Source organism: Myxine glutinosa, chromosome 4 (genome assembly GCF_964187855.1).
Source record: "Myxine glutinosa chromosome 4, kmMyxGlut1.1, whole genome shotgun sequence".
Lineage (NCBI taxonomy): Eukaryota > Metazoa > Chordata > Myxini > Myxiniformes > Myxinidae > Myxine > Myxine glutinosa.
This window is the reverse complement of record NC_136264.1, coordinates 183,146,605-183,161,550: the sequence shown is the minus strand read 5'-3', so window position 1 is coordinate 183,161,550 and position 14,946 is coordinate 183,146,605. Positions and strand designations below refer to the sequence as shown.

Genomic DNA, 14,946 nt, shown 5'->3' with positions numbered 1-14,946 from the left:
TCCCAATGTAATACACTTTTTTTTCACGAAAAATTTATCAAGAAGTTCGGGTGCATATTAGACATGGTAACAAATCAAAATGCTTTTCTTGTAGCCAGCCCAGAACATAATTTCTGACGAGTGTTATGAATAATAATCCATACCTACAAAGCAGACACATTTAAGAGGTTAGGTGCATTTTAAAATCGCCTTACAAAATTGAAACAGGGCCCTGTCCTTTAAGCATTCAACTAAGTGTCAGTACTTGGTGTCCAATGCAGCTTTATTACCTCTGCCACCAAAGGTGGATGGAGGTTATTTGTTCACTCCTGTCTGTGAACAGGATATCTCAAGTTGTCGATGGGTTTGGAGGAAATTTGGTGGAGAGGTTGGGTATGTGACAAGGACAGAATGATTAGATTTTGGTGAAGATCTGGATACTGGAATTGTTTTTTATGTTTCTTCACCATTGAGAGATTGGGGAAAACCGATGAATATCACGATATCTCAAACTTGTGGATGGATTTGAGCGAAACTTGTTGGACAGGTTAGGTCTGACCAGGAAGAATTGAATCCATTTTGGTGAGGATTTGAACCTGGATCAAAAATTTTAGTGATTCTTCAGCATTGAGTAATAGGCCTAAAACCAATTATATAGCATGATATATCAAACGGTTATGGACAGATTAAGATGAAACATGGTGGACAGGTTGGGTGTGTGAAGAGGACACAAGGATATACTTTAGATTTTGGTGAAGATCAGAATCTGGATCCGGTACGAGAATTTTTAAGTGATTCTTCACCATGCAGAGATGGGGCCAAAAACGATATATCGCATGGTAGTGGGGTGCCCGGACACTCAGTCATTTCAAATTGATGCAAAAGTTTCGTTTTCAGTACCAATTTGAAGGTACAGGCCTATAGAACAATTTTGGTTTGAGTGTCAAGCACTCGTATTAAAAAATAAAAAAAACGTTCGTGGTTTTTTTTGTTGTTTTTTTACTCGTATATGTTCGGACACAAAACATTTTTTCAAGTTTATATACTCGTATAAACTCATTTTGTTTCGTCACGAATCTTCCCCATACCCACCTGCGTTGTCATCCGAAGGGTCCCTCAACTCTTGTACGAAGTCAGATTTGTTGGTATACATTGTGGAAGCCAGTACGAGTAGCGCAATTTCTGTTGACGAGGAGCTAGTTGCACCAGATGTTTACGACTTCATTGTTATTGACGGTGGAGTACTGATACACTCACTTCCTGGTACAACTGTCCAAGGAAACACCTTTGATTCATATTTCGACAAGGTATTCTGCCCAAGAGTTCGCCACAACTTGAAAAGATCGACAAGAGTAGACATTGTCTGGGACCAGTATCGTGCACTGACAATCAAAGGAGGCACAAGGGAAAAACGAGGAACAGGCACCCGACAACGTGTATCTGGAACTGCCAAAATCCCAGGAAATTGGCAGAAGTTTCTGGCGAACGTTGATATCAAGAAGGAACTGTGTTGTCCAAGAAGGAACTTGTCCAAGTCTCCCTCTATCTTGGTCTTCTACTCTGCTGTTTGTGTTTTCCCCCTTCTTTTTTATGTTGAAGGATCCAGGCACAGACTATATAGCCTTCATGATGTCCAGGCCTTAAATAAAAGAGAAGAAAAGTGCGTGATAAGTGTATGATGTTTTTTTGTGAGAAAGGGAGGTTGAAACTAGTCCGGTAGCCTCTAGTTTGAGCGAGACAGAAAGTAAGACCAGCAATCCTGACCACAGAGTGTGTAAGATGGTCCCGGGCACCACTTTAATGCTCCTAAGTCAGGACGGTAGTACTACCCTGGGTGGTTGCTGTCTACAACCTACTACCTTCTCTCTACTGTTCATTTTGTGTGCGTCTCTACTGTTCTTCGTGCGTCCTGTGCCGTTCAGTGTACTAGCTCTTCCATGAGCTTCGACTATGTATTCAAAAAAAGGGGAAAAATGTTCAGGTTTCCATCATAATCAGTTCTGGTTGGTAAGCAGGTATAAATCCCATCAAGGCCCATAGTTGTGAAAATGCAGAATGAGAGGATTGTCAGCTACTCCATATAACACGATGGATGAAATCAACATAACGTTGGTGGAAGCATGGAGAAGCTGGCTCCTCAGCCATCAACTCTTTTGTTCCGATGAAGGGTTTTTGCTTGAAACATCAGCTTCTAGCTGTCTCCTACGGTAGCCAACACACTCAGATTAACCGTCTCTTGATTTCATTCATTGTTCTGCTTGTCTGCTAACACTGAACCACACTAGCCTTCATGATCACCAAGCCATTTAACCCAAAATATATTGAATGCAGAGCTCAAATAAACGAGTCATTATTGTCATCACGTTTCTGGTATCATAAGGACCTGTTAAAGACAATCTTGGATTATTGGAGGTGTAGCTTTCATGGGCTGCAAGATGGAACATTCAAAGGAAGACTCATATAGAGATGTCTGTCGGTCCTCCAGGCCTGTATTCTATTTACTAGAGTAGCTCATGGTGGTTGAGTATGCACTTTATTGTACAGACCTAAACTCTTCAGGAATCCACTAATTGAAGGTCCAGGAACAATATTTGGTTGGTAACACATTTGCCACTGACGGCGAAATAGCTGAAATGGCCACACCCCTTTTTGGGCCACGCCCCCTTTTTTGCCGTGACTGTATCTACAGAACCGTTGGACCTAGGAGGTTGCCCGACCACTCAAAATTTGCGCAATGGCCACATTATGGGGGGTCAGTAATACATTTTCATATCCAAAAGTCAATGGTTTTTAAGATAATTGCCAAAAACCGATTTCAACATGTTACGAACTACAATATTATTCGTAATTGTTCCTGTTCCTGTTCCTATTGTTAAATTACTTGATTCCTGAAGAGTCTAGACTAGAGTCAAGACTAGAGTCTAGACTAGAGTCTAGACTAGAATTTAGTCTAGAGTCTAGACTAGAGTCTAGACATGGCTAGAAATTCCGGTCATGGGTGTTTTGTCGTTGAGCCTGCATGCAGGCAGCGGTATCCCATAAAACAACATGGCGTCGCACCGAGAAGCAAGTAGAGGCCGAAGAGGCCTAGATTACAGGCAATTTAACTCTTTCTCCTCTGTTCTTAGGTGAAGGTGTTTAGGTGAAGTGTTAAAGTGTTCTCTGATGGCAAGTAATTCTACTTTCGATCCCTGCTTGCTGTGACTAAAACATGGTAAGTTTTTAAATAATAGTTGCATTTATTATATGCACATTAAATCAATCTGAAACAATATTTGTTCCATATCATTAATTAATCAAAAATATTTTGTACAGGAAACTTCAGTGTTATCAAGCCCAGCAGACGAAGCAGTTTACGATGGGACTGTATGCGTTATATGCAACACTGCATCAGGGAAAACGTTAACAGGTAACAGGAAAACGTTAACAAACAAAGATGACAGTGAGCTGAGCCTACACCATGAGTTCAATCCAAGTTCTACGAAGATTGGCCATGTTCGTGCAAAGGCCCTTCTGGATTACATAAAATCCATCAACAATCCGTTCGACGCTGGAATCAGACTTCAGAACATCTCTACTGGAGCTGACATTCCCCAGGAGGTTGTCGACGGATTACTTGAATGCCTGGAAATTGGTGAGAAGAGTTATGAAGAGTTTGTTGAGACCAGATTTCAGGATAAGGAGAAGCACCTACATGATACAATCCCTACCAACCGCAAGACTGTTTTCGTGAAACGTACTTCTACTCCGTTCACAGCGAAGAAATCGATGGCGAAAAAGGATGCAGCGGAAACGGTTAGGTACATTGACTATGCTAGAGAAAGAGGGTACAGCATGCTAGAACTCCTGAAGTATGAATTGACCAGCACATCCCAGTTCCTCACCACTGAATGTAAAGATGGCATCAAATTGAAGAAGCCCGATAAAGCCTCCTTAGCCAGGGAACTTGTCAGTCGCCTTCCACAGGAGACGAGGAATGTAAAGAGTGACGCTCAGATGACAATAGTGGACTTCATGGCACTTGTGCGTAAACTACCGATGAAAAAGATGGGCCTTCACACATTCGGGGAATTGGCTGAGAGTCTTTCCAACAGGATTCTTGCTACAGGCTCCGTGTCCACAAGAATAGACATTATTTTTGATGTTTATCAAAAATCATCAATCAAGCAAATGGAACGGGCACAGCGAAGTTCCTCAGAACAAATCACAATCACCATTGGGTCTGACAATCAGAAACTCCCTGTCGATCTTGATATGTTCTGGAGCTCAATGTTGAACAAAGTTCGGTTGCAGGAGTATGTCTTCAAGTGGATGCTGCAGAATGTCGAGTCGGACAAGGAAATATTCTTTGGAGGAGTATATGGGGGTGAATGCAGGAAACTGTTAGCTGGCACTGAAACACAGATCGCAGAGCTCTCAAGCAACCAAGAAGAAGCCGACGACAGAATCATGTTTCATATTAATGATGGTGTTGTGAAACACGGGGTTCAATTAGTCTTGGTCGACTCGCCTGACACAGATGTCTTTGTCAACCTCATCTTCCACTTCAACACAACCTGGCAACTACAAAAGCTGTACGTGAAGCTTGGTAACCGGAAAACAAAGAAAACTGTACCAGTCCATATGTTGGTTGATCAACTGGACAACGGTTTGGTGTCGTGTCTCCCAGCCATTCATGCTCTCAGCGGTTGCGACAGTACCAGCAAGGTGGGTCCAAAGCTGTCTGGCCTGAAAGCATCCATCGATCTCTCCCTACTGGAAGAGTTTGGTGTAGAAGAACTGTCACCACAGATAACAAGCAATGCTGAAAAGTTCCTTGTGTCTGGATTAAAGAAGACCGACTGTTCCACTTTCGATGAATATCGATGGGAGCAGTACCACAACTCCAAGAAAGAACTGGACTTCAACCAGCTTGTGTGCTGTTCATCAACGCTACGAGAACACATAAAGCGAGCATTTCTTCAGTGTAAGATGTGGTTGCAAGCCCCAACTCCTGCCGTCACCAAACCAGATCCACTCCAGTATGGGTATGAAGCAACGGACGTTGGCATAACACCAGTGATACTGCCAGTATCGTGCAGGCCCAATGACCTGCCTCCTCCATGCAAATGCCCAAGAGCATGTATGAGTACCAAAACGTGCACTTGCAGAGACAGGAACATTAAATGTGTCACGTTTTGTGGCTGTAGTAAAGGCGAAAAGTGTAGAAATCCAAATAAGTAAATTCCAAAATAGGATGATGCAAAAGGTATAAGTGTCATATAATGTTGTGGCCTTGGTGGTATCATACAATTGTAGTTCGTAACATGTTGAAATCGGTTTTTGGCAATTATCTTAAAAACCATTGACTTTTGGATATGAAAATGTATTACTGACCCCCCATAATGTGGCCATTGCGCAAATTTTGAGTGGTCGGGCAACCTCCTAGGTCCAACGGTTCTGTAGATACAGTCACGGCAACAAAGGGGGCGTGGCCCAAAAAGGGGTATGGCCATTTCAGCTATTTCGCCGTCAGTGGCAAATGTGTTACCAACCAAATATTGTTCCTGGACCTTCAATTAGTGGATTCCTGAAGAGTTTAGGTCTGTACAATAAAGTGCATACTCAACCACCATGAGCTACTAGAGTAATTGGGGTTTTAACGTGCTTAATCATTGCTGATACTCCTGTCTCCATCGAATGATCATTTATTCTTACCTCTTTAAATCACGTCATCCTTTTTTATACATACGTGGTCGAAGATCGTGGAAGAGCTAGAGCCGAATGGAATAGGTGTGAACAAACTGCAAACAAGCTGAAACATGAGAAAGAGCAAGGGGAAGGCGAAAGCGAAAGCGATAGAACAGAAAAAGAAAAAACACCAACTTACACTTAATAAATGAAAAATTATGAATGAGAGGGGGGTAAATCGCAATAAACTGGAAAAGGGGAGTGCTTGGGAATGGGGTAATTTGACATAGAAGGGATCATGAGTGAATATGGATGGGTGGTGGACAGTTGGCTTGAAGCTATTGAGGGAAGAATGTGACTGAGGACTGTGGAAGTTGCCTCCACAGAGGAGAGAAAAGAGGAAGAAATTGGTGGAGGTGAGCAGTGAGCCTGGATTTTGGGAGTTTAACAAGAGGGTTACTGGCTGACCGTGTGTGCCCTGCAGAAACCTGGGATGCAACGAGCCAAGAGGGCAGAGGATGCAAGATCAAAAAGGAGGTGGTAGAATACAGAGGCCATCCTCTCTGCGATGTGAAAGTAACAGGCCTGGGCTCGGGCCTCGTCGCGGAAGATCCCAATGATTTTGAGGACCTTGCTTTCTACAGCATCAATTTGGTCAATGTGTTAGGAAGGGGTGCTAGACCAAAAGTGAAAGCAGTATGCCATAAAGCTGCTAATGAAGGCATTTTATGTTGTCAAAAGTTGATTGGCCAAGGGAAAAAAAACCTTTCACGATGGAGGATTCTCAGTTGGCAGCTGGCTTTGTTGTCCATCTTGAAAATGTGTTCGGCCTGAGAAAGATGATTGTTGATGGTGAGGCCCAAATGTTTAAGTGACACAACATCTTAACCTCCTCAAATGTTTTTTTTTTTTTTTTTTTTTTTTTTTTTTTGTTAGGAAGTAGAGGTGTGGATTTGCCAGACATTCCTTTCAGAAAGACAGGGTGAGTGTATGGGATTTGTCAGGGATGAAAGACATTCCAAGTGTAGGACCAGCTCCTGATTCTAATAAGATCTGCAGAGAGGGAAGAAGCTGCTGCCTGCTTGTCTGAAGGATGAGGTATGTTCGGCAGAGGGTTGAGTCGTCAGCAAAAAAAAGAGGATTTTCCTAAGTCAGAGATATCATTCATGAAGATTCGGAATAGGATGGGCTCAGAATACTGCCTTGGGCCACTCCAGCCTTGTTAGGCAGAGGAGATTGGTGGATCCCATTATTGTGCACAAATTGTACCAGTTCAGGTAAAGTGAGGGCACAAAGCAGAGATAGAGGTGGTGTATGCAACACAATAATATTGCAGACGTAGCTCTGAAACAGAATATAGCTGTTCAGTCTTTGCCAGCAAGAGCGACACAGGATGTGTTGCTATGCTAGTAAACGTGTTTGTTCCTGATTTCAGCTGCTCAATACGTATCAGTGCAGTAAAATATGAAGGTCTTCTCATTTTATCATTCTCAAATGTGTGAAGGTGAACAGAACGACGGATAATTGCACACGTGAAAGGAATGTTTCCTGCATCATTTGACACATGGCAGCAGCATATGCCATGTGGTGTTATTGGTGGCATAGTAAGTGCAGCATGTGTTGTACATGTATATCGAAAATCAATTTTCCACAAGAATGAATCTGAATAGAAAAGTGAGGTGACTCGGTAAAGGGCCATTGAACCTCCAGTGGGTAATGGTGCCCTCTTATGGACACAGGCAATGGAATGAATGACGAAGAAAGGGAAAGGAAAGACTGGAGCAAACCTAGTAACCTGCAGAGTTGGTTAAGATAAGATTAATAGGGGTAAAGATTGCAGGTATGGATGGGGGATGTCATGAGATTGTGCTCCACAAGATGGATACCCTTGAGGAAGGAATGTGATAGAACCACTTTCGAATACAGTTCCACAAATGGGAGACAAGAAGATTAAAAATCGGTGTGCAGTGAGACTGAATTTGTGGAGTTTAACCATGAAGAGGTTACTGGATTCTGGTGGGGAGGGGGGGGGGGGGGAGTAAGGGGAGAGGCTATGGAGGGTGTAATGCTATGGAATCTAAATCGGAGGGTCCATGTTTTGTTTTTTTTGTTTTTTTTAAGGAGGCACTGATCTGTCTGTATTAGGCCTCCACTTGTATTGACCGAGCTAAAATTTGTGGTTCAAGCTACTTTTATGTTTCAAAATTTGTCTTCACTCTTGTGGTTCAAAAAAAAAAAAACTTCTATATTTGTGGTTCAAACTCTTGTAAAAAGTTTTAAAATTGTATTTCCTCTGCAGAGATGATTGACTGTGATTTTCTTTTTTTATTTGCAGGGTGGAATATATGTTTTTCAAATGTTTGACTACTATGCCACGAGTGGGGTGGTTCTACTCTGGGTGGCTTTCTTCGAGTGTGTCGCCTTGGCATGGCTCTATGGTATGTTGTGCATATACATACGGTTTGGGTTTGTCTACACATCTTTTAAGCAAATATTTTGTGGTGGATGGGGAGGGGGCATTAAAGAGGTATAAGTGGAAGAGGGGTGTAAGTATTTAGGCATCAAATATGCAGTCATTCCCTCCATCAAAGGTGGGCGTAAGTTGTTTTCACCTGTATGTCTGTTTGTCTGTGAGCATGACGTCTCAAAAAGTTATGGACAGATTTGGACGAAACTTGGTGTACAGGTTGTGCGAGAGTCGAGGACAAATTGATTCGATTTTGGCGAGGATACGGGTATGACAATTTCTTAAGTGATTCTTCACCGCCGAGTAATAGGGCCAAACTGTATGTATGTATGTATGGACAAGGATGGCTGGCCCTTCGTCCGTTCGCTGTTGTGCTGATTGGCTGTGTGAGGCTAGGTGCACTGTGATTGACTCCTGGCAAGGTTATAGTATGGGCTTATTAAAAGCTGATATTCAAAATCTGATTCAATATTCTTACGATCGAAACTCATAGCTTAAATAATTGTCAATCTCGAGTTAAATCGAAAAAATAATTCAGAATTTTTTTTGTTTTGTTAAAAATCCGATATATAATTAAATAATACACTCCGAAGGACATGAGGTAAAACTGCTCCAAACATAATGTGTTATATTCGCAATCGCCATGAGTTGTCCATAACATTTCTCTTCAGTGTGCAGTGAAAAAGACCACAGAGACTATTAAAAGCATCAAATGTTGAAAGGTTGCAGCGCATTGGCGTCACAGGTGTTCTGAGGCACACAGTTTGTGTAGCCCTCAGGCTTCAAGGTATACAGTCGTGGCCAAAAATATCCGCACCCTTGCACTTTTTTCAAATAATGCATCATTTCTTCCAGAAAATTGTCGAAATTAATAAAATATTTTGGTATCCACATATTTATTTGGATTGCAGTGGAACAAAACAAAAGTTGAAAAAATTACTAAATCTTAGCTTCTTTCACACATATATGCTAAAATGGCCCGGACAATATCATTGGCACCTTTTAGAAGTTGTCAAATAATTAGGTTCCAAACAAGTGATTCTCCTTTATTTTAGAATTGAACTCACCTGTGGTGAGTTGCAGGTGCCTGCAATATAAAAATCACTCATTCAACCAGTTTGAATAGAGAAACAGTCATTCTGCTGTTTTGTATCGCTGTGTATACCGCAATGCGCATGGAGAAGAGAGAAAACCAGAGAATTGTCTGAGGAGGTCTGACATAAGATTGTAGCCACGCATGGATAATCTCAAGGCTACAAGTCAATCTCCAGAGACCTTGATGTTCCTGTGTCCACCGTATGCAATGTTATCAGGAAGTTTAAGGCCAATGGCACTGTAGCCAACCTCCCTGGACGTGGCCGCAAGAGAAAACTTGATCAAACATTGCAGCGAAGGATTGTTCGAATGATGGAGAAAGCACCTCAATAAACTGCCAAACAGATTCAAGCTGACCTTCAGACACAAGGTACGACAGTTTCAATTCGCACCATCCGTCGCCAACTCTATGAAAGGGGGTTCTGTGGTAGGACCACACTCCTGAGGGAGAGACATAAGAAAGCCCAACTGGAGCTTGCCAAAACACACCTGAACAAGCCAAAGTCTTTCTGGGAGAATGTCCTGTGGACAGGTGAGACCAAATTACAGCTTTTTTTGTAAAGCACATCATCTCTATGTTTACAGAAAACAAAATGAAGCCTTCAAAGAAAAGAACACACCTTCCCTGCAGTCAGACATGGAGGTTCAGTGATGTTTTGGGGTTGCTGTGCTGCATCTGGCACTGGGTGCCTTGAATGTGTGCATGAAATCAGGAGATTACCAAGGCATTTTCGAGCGCAATGTTCAACCCAGTGTCAGAAAGCTGGGTCTTGCAGTTGAAGGTCATGTGACTTGCAGCAGGACAATGACCCCAAACACACACTTCAGAAAGCAGCCAGTTATGGTTCAAGACAAAACGCTTTCTGCAGTGGCCAGCAATGTGTCCAGATCTAAATCCCATTGAACACCTGTGGGGAGATCTGAAAACAGCAGTTGGGAGAAGGCACCCTTCAACTCTGGGAGAACTGGAGCAGTTTGCACAAGAAGAGTGGGCCAAACTGCCAGTAGAGATGTATAGGAAGCACTTCACTGCAGTTATTTTGTCCAAAGGCTGTGCTACCAAATATTAAGTTTAGGGTGTCAATAATTTTTTCAATGCCATTTCTTTTTATTTTATGATTTATAAGGATATATTAAGTTCTGAATAAAAAATAAAGGTTCTGAAATATTAACAGTGAAATAAAGAATTGTGGAGATAAAATACTGTCACGTGACATCCCCTGCAGTGAAGGATGGCCGACTGAGCTTTAACTCCGAGGCGTACCCAAACTATGGCGGTTCCTTTTACACGCGTGGGGGTGGAGGGTAACGAGGCTTACCTGGATGGACGGACGAGGCACGGGGGTTATCCGATCCCCACAACAATTAAACATGCAAGACAGGACAATAAACTATACAACAATTAAAATGCAACAAACAATGGTTCAATAAAATTAATGCCAGGATAACAGAAATGAATGCACAGTAAACTAAAATTCCTATATTGAGGATCCTCCATTCAGACACAATTACACACGGGGAGAAATAAATGAAAGTAATAATGTGTGTTTAATGTTAGCTGGTACTCAGCTCTGGTGTCCTTGACCGTCCAGGGTCGTCAAAGATCCCGCGTCCCTGCGCGGGAAAATGCACATTGGCGCGAAATCGCATTCACGCCAGCCGCAGACGCGAAGCGAACAGGCCCGAGCTCCTCCCTTGTCCTTCCAGCTCGGCTGTACTGAGCCCCGACGTTCCTTTCAGGCGCACACGGTACCAAGCACAGCCGTCACAAAGCCGGCACCAAGGAGAGGAAAGGATGTGTCTGCTTCCACCAGCCAGGAACAGTCAGAGGGAAATACGTCTGTTCGCGACAAAGCCCGGACCAGGAGAGAGAATAAAATGCGTCTTCCTACGACCGAGACAGAGACAGAGACAGAGACAGAGACAGAGACAGAGACAGAGACAGAGACAGAGACAGAGACAGAGACAGAGACAGAACAGTGCGTCCGCCCACAATCAAACCCAATGCAAGAGTGAAAATGGCAGGACGTGTCCTTTTTGTCTCTGGCGCTAGAATATTCTATCCGACGTCACCCGCGCTCCAATCAGAGCGCCATTGCATCAGTCTATGGCTATCGATCATTCCTTTCGAGGCGGGGCCTCAGCCTTCTTCACGCCCCTTGAGATGACTCGGCTGGGTGGCGTCTTGGTGGTAGAATGTCTGGATCTGTTCGGCGATCGCTTTATTTAATTTGAGCGTTGATCGCATGGCTGGTGTTGTGAATGTCATGAGGAACAAAGGGGAAACCACACAGGCAACTACACACAGGGAGTCTACCTTAATACCCTAACTAATTAGCATAGCTCCACCCCTCGCATGGAGGCAAATATACAGTTCTGTGACATCTGGCCCTACTTAGTTAAAGGAAGGTTTCTACACGGCATACGGAGCACACTACCCTATACAATCTACCTGGACTAAGGTATTCCATTTCTACCCCCACAAACATAATACTTTCATCAATTTCAACTTATTTTTAGAGAAAATTAAGTTATTTGAAAAAAGTGCAAGGGTGCCAATATTAATGGCCACGACTGTATGTCTGTAGGATAATTCCTTTATGACCCAGTAGAATTAGAATCAATCCAAGCTATATAAACACTATGTATTATAAATGCACCTACAGTGCATTCAGAAAGTATTCAGACCCCTTCACTTTTTTCACATTTTGTTATGTTGCAGCCTTATGCTGAAATCGTTTAAATTCATTTTTTCCCTCATCAATCTACACTCAATACCCCATAATGACAAAGAGAAAACAGGATTTTAGAAAGTTTTGCAAGTTTATTAAAAAAAAACTGAAATATCACATTGACATAAGTATTCAGACCCTTTGCTATGACACTTTAAATTTAGCTCAGGTGCCTCCCATTTCTCTTGATCATATTTGAGATGTTTCTACACCTTGATTGGAGTCAACCTATGGTAAATTCAATTGATTGGACATGATTTGGAAAGGCACACACCTGTCTATATAAGGTCTCACAGCTGACGATGCATATCAGAGCAAAAACCAAGCCGTGAGGTCGAAGGAATTGCCTGCAGAGCTCAGAGACAGGATTGTGTCGAGGCATAGATCTGGGGAAGCCTACAAAAAAATTCTGCTGCATTGAAGGTTCCCAAGAGCACAGTGGCCTCCATCTATCTATAATTCCAGTAATCTCTGTGTGTTTGTTTGTTTGTCTGTGACCGCTGTTTCTCGACAACCACGGGTCCGATATACTTTAAACTTGCCAGGTATATTGCTGGGGACCCGAGGATGTGCCTTTTCAAGGTTTCATATTAATCGGACAATTACTTACCGAGCTATGTCCAAAAAACGATTCAACCAATCAGAGAGCAGCGAGCTATCGCGTGTGCCGAACGTGGCGAACACACTCTGCCTCGGATGGCACATTTGAGAGCGTATTCATTTATTTCACGTTTGCAAACTATGTTGGCGCTATGTTGGCGTTAAACTATGTTTTAAAACGAATAAAAACGAATTTGCGATTCATCGTAACTGCGATATACGACCTTCCGGAGCTCCCGTGAGAGCGTGCGCCATTACGGATAGTAATTCAATTAAAAACATAAAAACATTGTCCCAATTCAGTCAGAGCGAAGGGCGTTGTTTTAAGCGAAGAGCGTTTTATTTTTCCCCTTAAATTCAGTCGCCGGACGGTGAAAGCTTTTTTTGGGGGGCAGCTACTGGCAGCCACGTACGGCCAATCACAGGACACGTTGTTGTGTCGACGTGCCGTGTTGTTTTCCCTCGCGGTTTGGAATGTTTTTCCTTTTCATTTTTTTCTCTTCTCTTTCTACTTGATGATGGTAGCAGTTCTGTACTCGCAAGCCGTTCGCCGTTCGCTTTGGCGTTGCGAATGGACCAAAACATTTCATGGACCAAACCATTTCATGTAAAGCGTTCGCCGTTCGCTTTGGCGTTGCGAATGGACCAAAACATTTCATGGACCAAACCATTTCATGTAAATAGAGGGGGGGGGGGGGATATAATTTTAGATATATATATAGTACGGGAATGCCCTAGTAATTCTTAAATGGAAGAAGTTTGGAACAACCAGGACTCTTCCTAGAGCTGGCCGCCCAGCCAAACTGAGCAATCGGGGGAGAAGGGCCTTGGTAATAGAGGTGACCAAGAACCCGATGGTCACTGGCTGAGCTCCAGAGATCCTGTGTGGAGATGGGAGAAACTTCCAGAAGGACAACAATCACCAACACTCCACCGATCTGGGCTTTATGGCAGAGTGGCCATACGGAAGCCTCTCCTAAGTGAAAGACACATGAAAGCCCACTTGGAGTTTGCAAAAAAGCACCTCAAGGACTCTCAGACTGTGAGAAACAAGATTCTGTGTTTTGTCATTTGTCATAAAGAATCTTGAAACAAGATTCAAGATTCTTTATGACAAATCGGTATTCCTTTATTACGCATGTCTTTAATATTAATTGTTTATTAATAAAGTAGCACCATAAGTGTGTTAGATCGCGACTGTTATTGATAGGGGTCCCAGCGGAGTGTTTCTACGTATGTCCACACATTGACATCTTCTTTCACTGGCAATGTATTTCGCTCCAAAAAAAACGTCTGTTTGTGGTTTTGAACTCCAACCCCTGCACTGTACCTTCACCTGATTATCTACCATTGGAAAAGTAATCATTGATTTAATTGGTTGAAAAAAAAAAAACACTGGCATGGTTACGTATTCCGTTCGAACGCGTGTGAAGATGAGTGGGGAAGAGAAGGGAGACCGGGGGGTGGTGGTGGGGTGCGGCAGAGGGGGAAGAGAAACAGGGGAGGGAGAGGGGATTGGCAGAGAGAGAGAGAGAGAGAGAGAGAAAGAAAGGGGATCCTCTTCTAACTTTTCCTGCCATGTGAGATGGGTACTCTTCCCCGTATAGGATTAAAAAAAAAAAAAAAATTAAGTTGTGGACGACTTGTGACAAAACTAGGTGTTTGGGTTGGTTAGGTGACAAGAACAAGCGATTCGATTTTGGTTCAGTTCCGAATCCAGATCCTATCAATGGGATACAAAACATAAACTATTCAGTCTGGCGGCGGAGGTATGAACTCTACCAAATGCCGTTCTCGTTTGCCTTGTTTTTGATTAGCAGTATACATTTTGCCAACAGTTTTGATCTGTGCAGTTTCCACAATGCATGTTTAATAGCTGTGTTTGTGTGTGTGCAGGAGTTGACCGATTTTATTTGGCTCTCGAGGACATGCTGGGGTTCCGTCCAGGACCTTGGATGAAGTGGTGCTGGATGGTTATCACTCCGTCCCTCTGTCTTGTACGTTTATCATTTTTTCAATGAACACTGCTTTTTAAGATTCTCTTGACACGGTTGATTTCTGTCCCCATTATCCTTTATGACAATGGGCATTGAACTTTGTCTTTTGTTTTGGCCTCTCGGGTAACTTTTTATTCTTTCCATTTTTCCTGTGCTTTTGCTTTTTGTATGATCTGGATCTTCTTTTGGAAATGCAAAACAAACTATGCTCGTCTTGAACATGCTGCATCTGATTTAACTTGCCAAAACTTGTTGCATTCATTCATTCACAGGGCACTCTTTTACATTATCATCCTCAATGATAACCAACCGATTTGAGAATTCACTCCCTTTTCGTCCAATAGCACCAACTGATGTCAGGAAGGATGCAGTTGGGGAATTTTTCAAAATGCTATTTTGAGAGTTA

General features: G+C 42.8%; 1 protein-coding gene across 5 annotated transcripts in view; it reads left to right on the top strand.

The window, feature by feature from the left end:
* LOC137425546 (sodium- and chloride-dependent taurine transporter) overlaps window positions 1-14,946 on the top strand; it is a 62,947-nt gene that overhangs the window by 36,138 nt on the left and 11,863 nt on the right. For all 5 annotated transcript variants that reach the window (XM_068114087.2, XM_068114089.2, XM_078776786.1 and 2 more), the window contains 2 exons: window positions 7,985-8,087; window positions 14,440-14,540. In XM_068114087.2, the coding sequence (XP_067970188.2) occupies window positions 7,985-8,087; window positions 14,440-14,540 (204 nt within the window). The remainder of the gene's footprint in view (window positions 1-7,984; window positions 8,088-14,439; window positions 14,541-14,946) is intronic.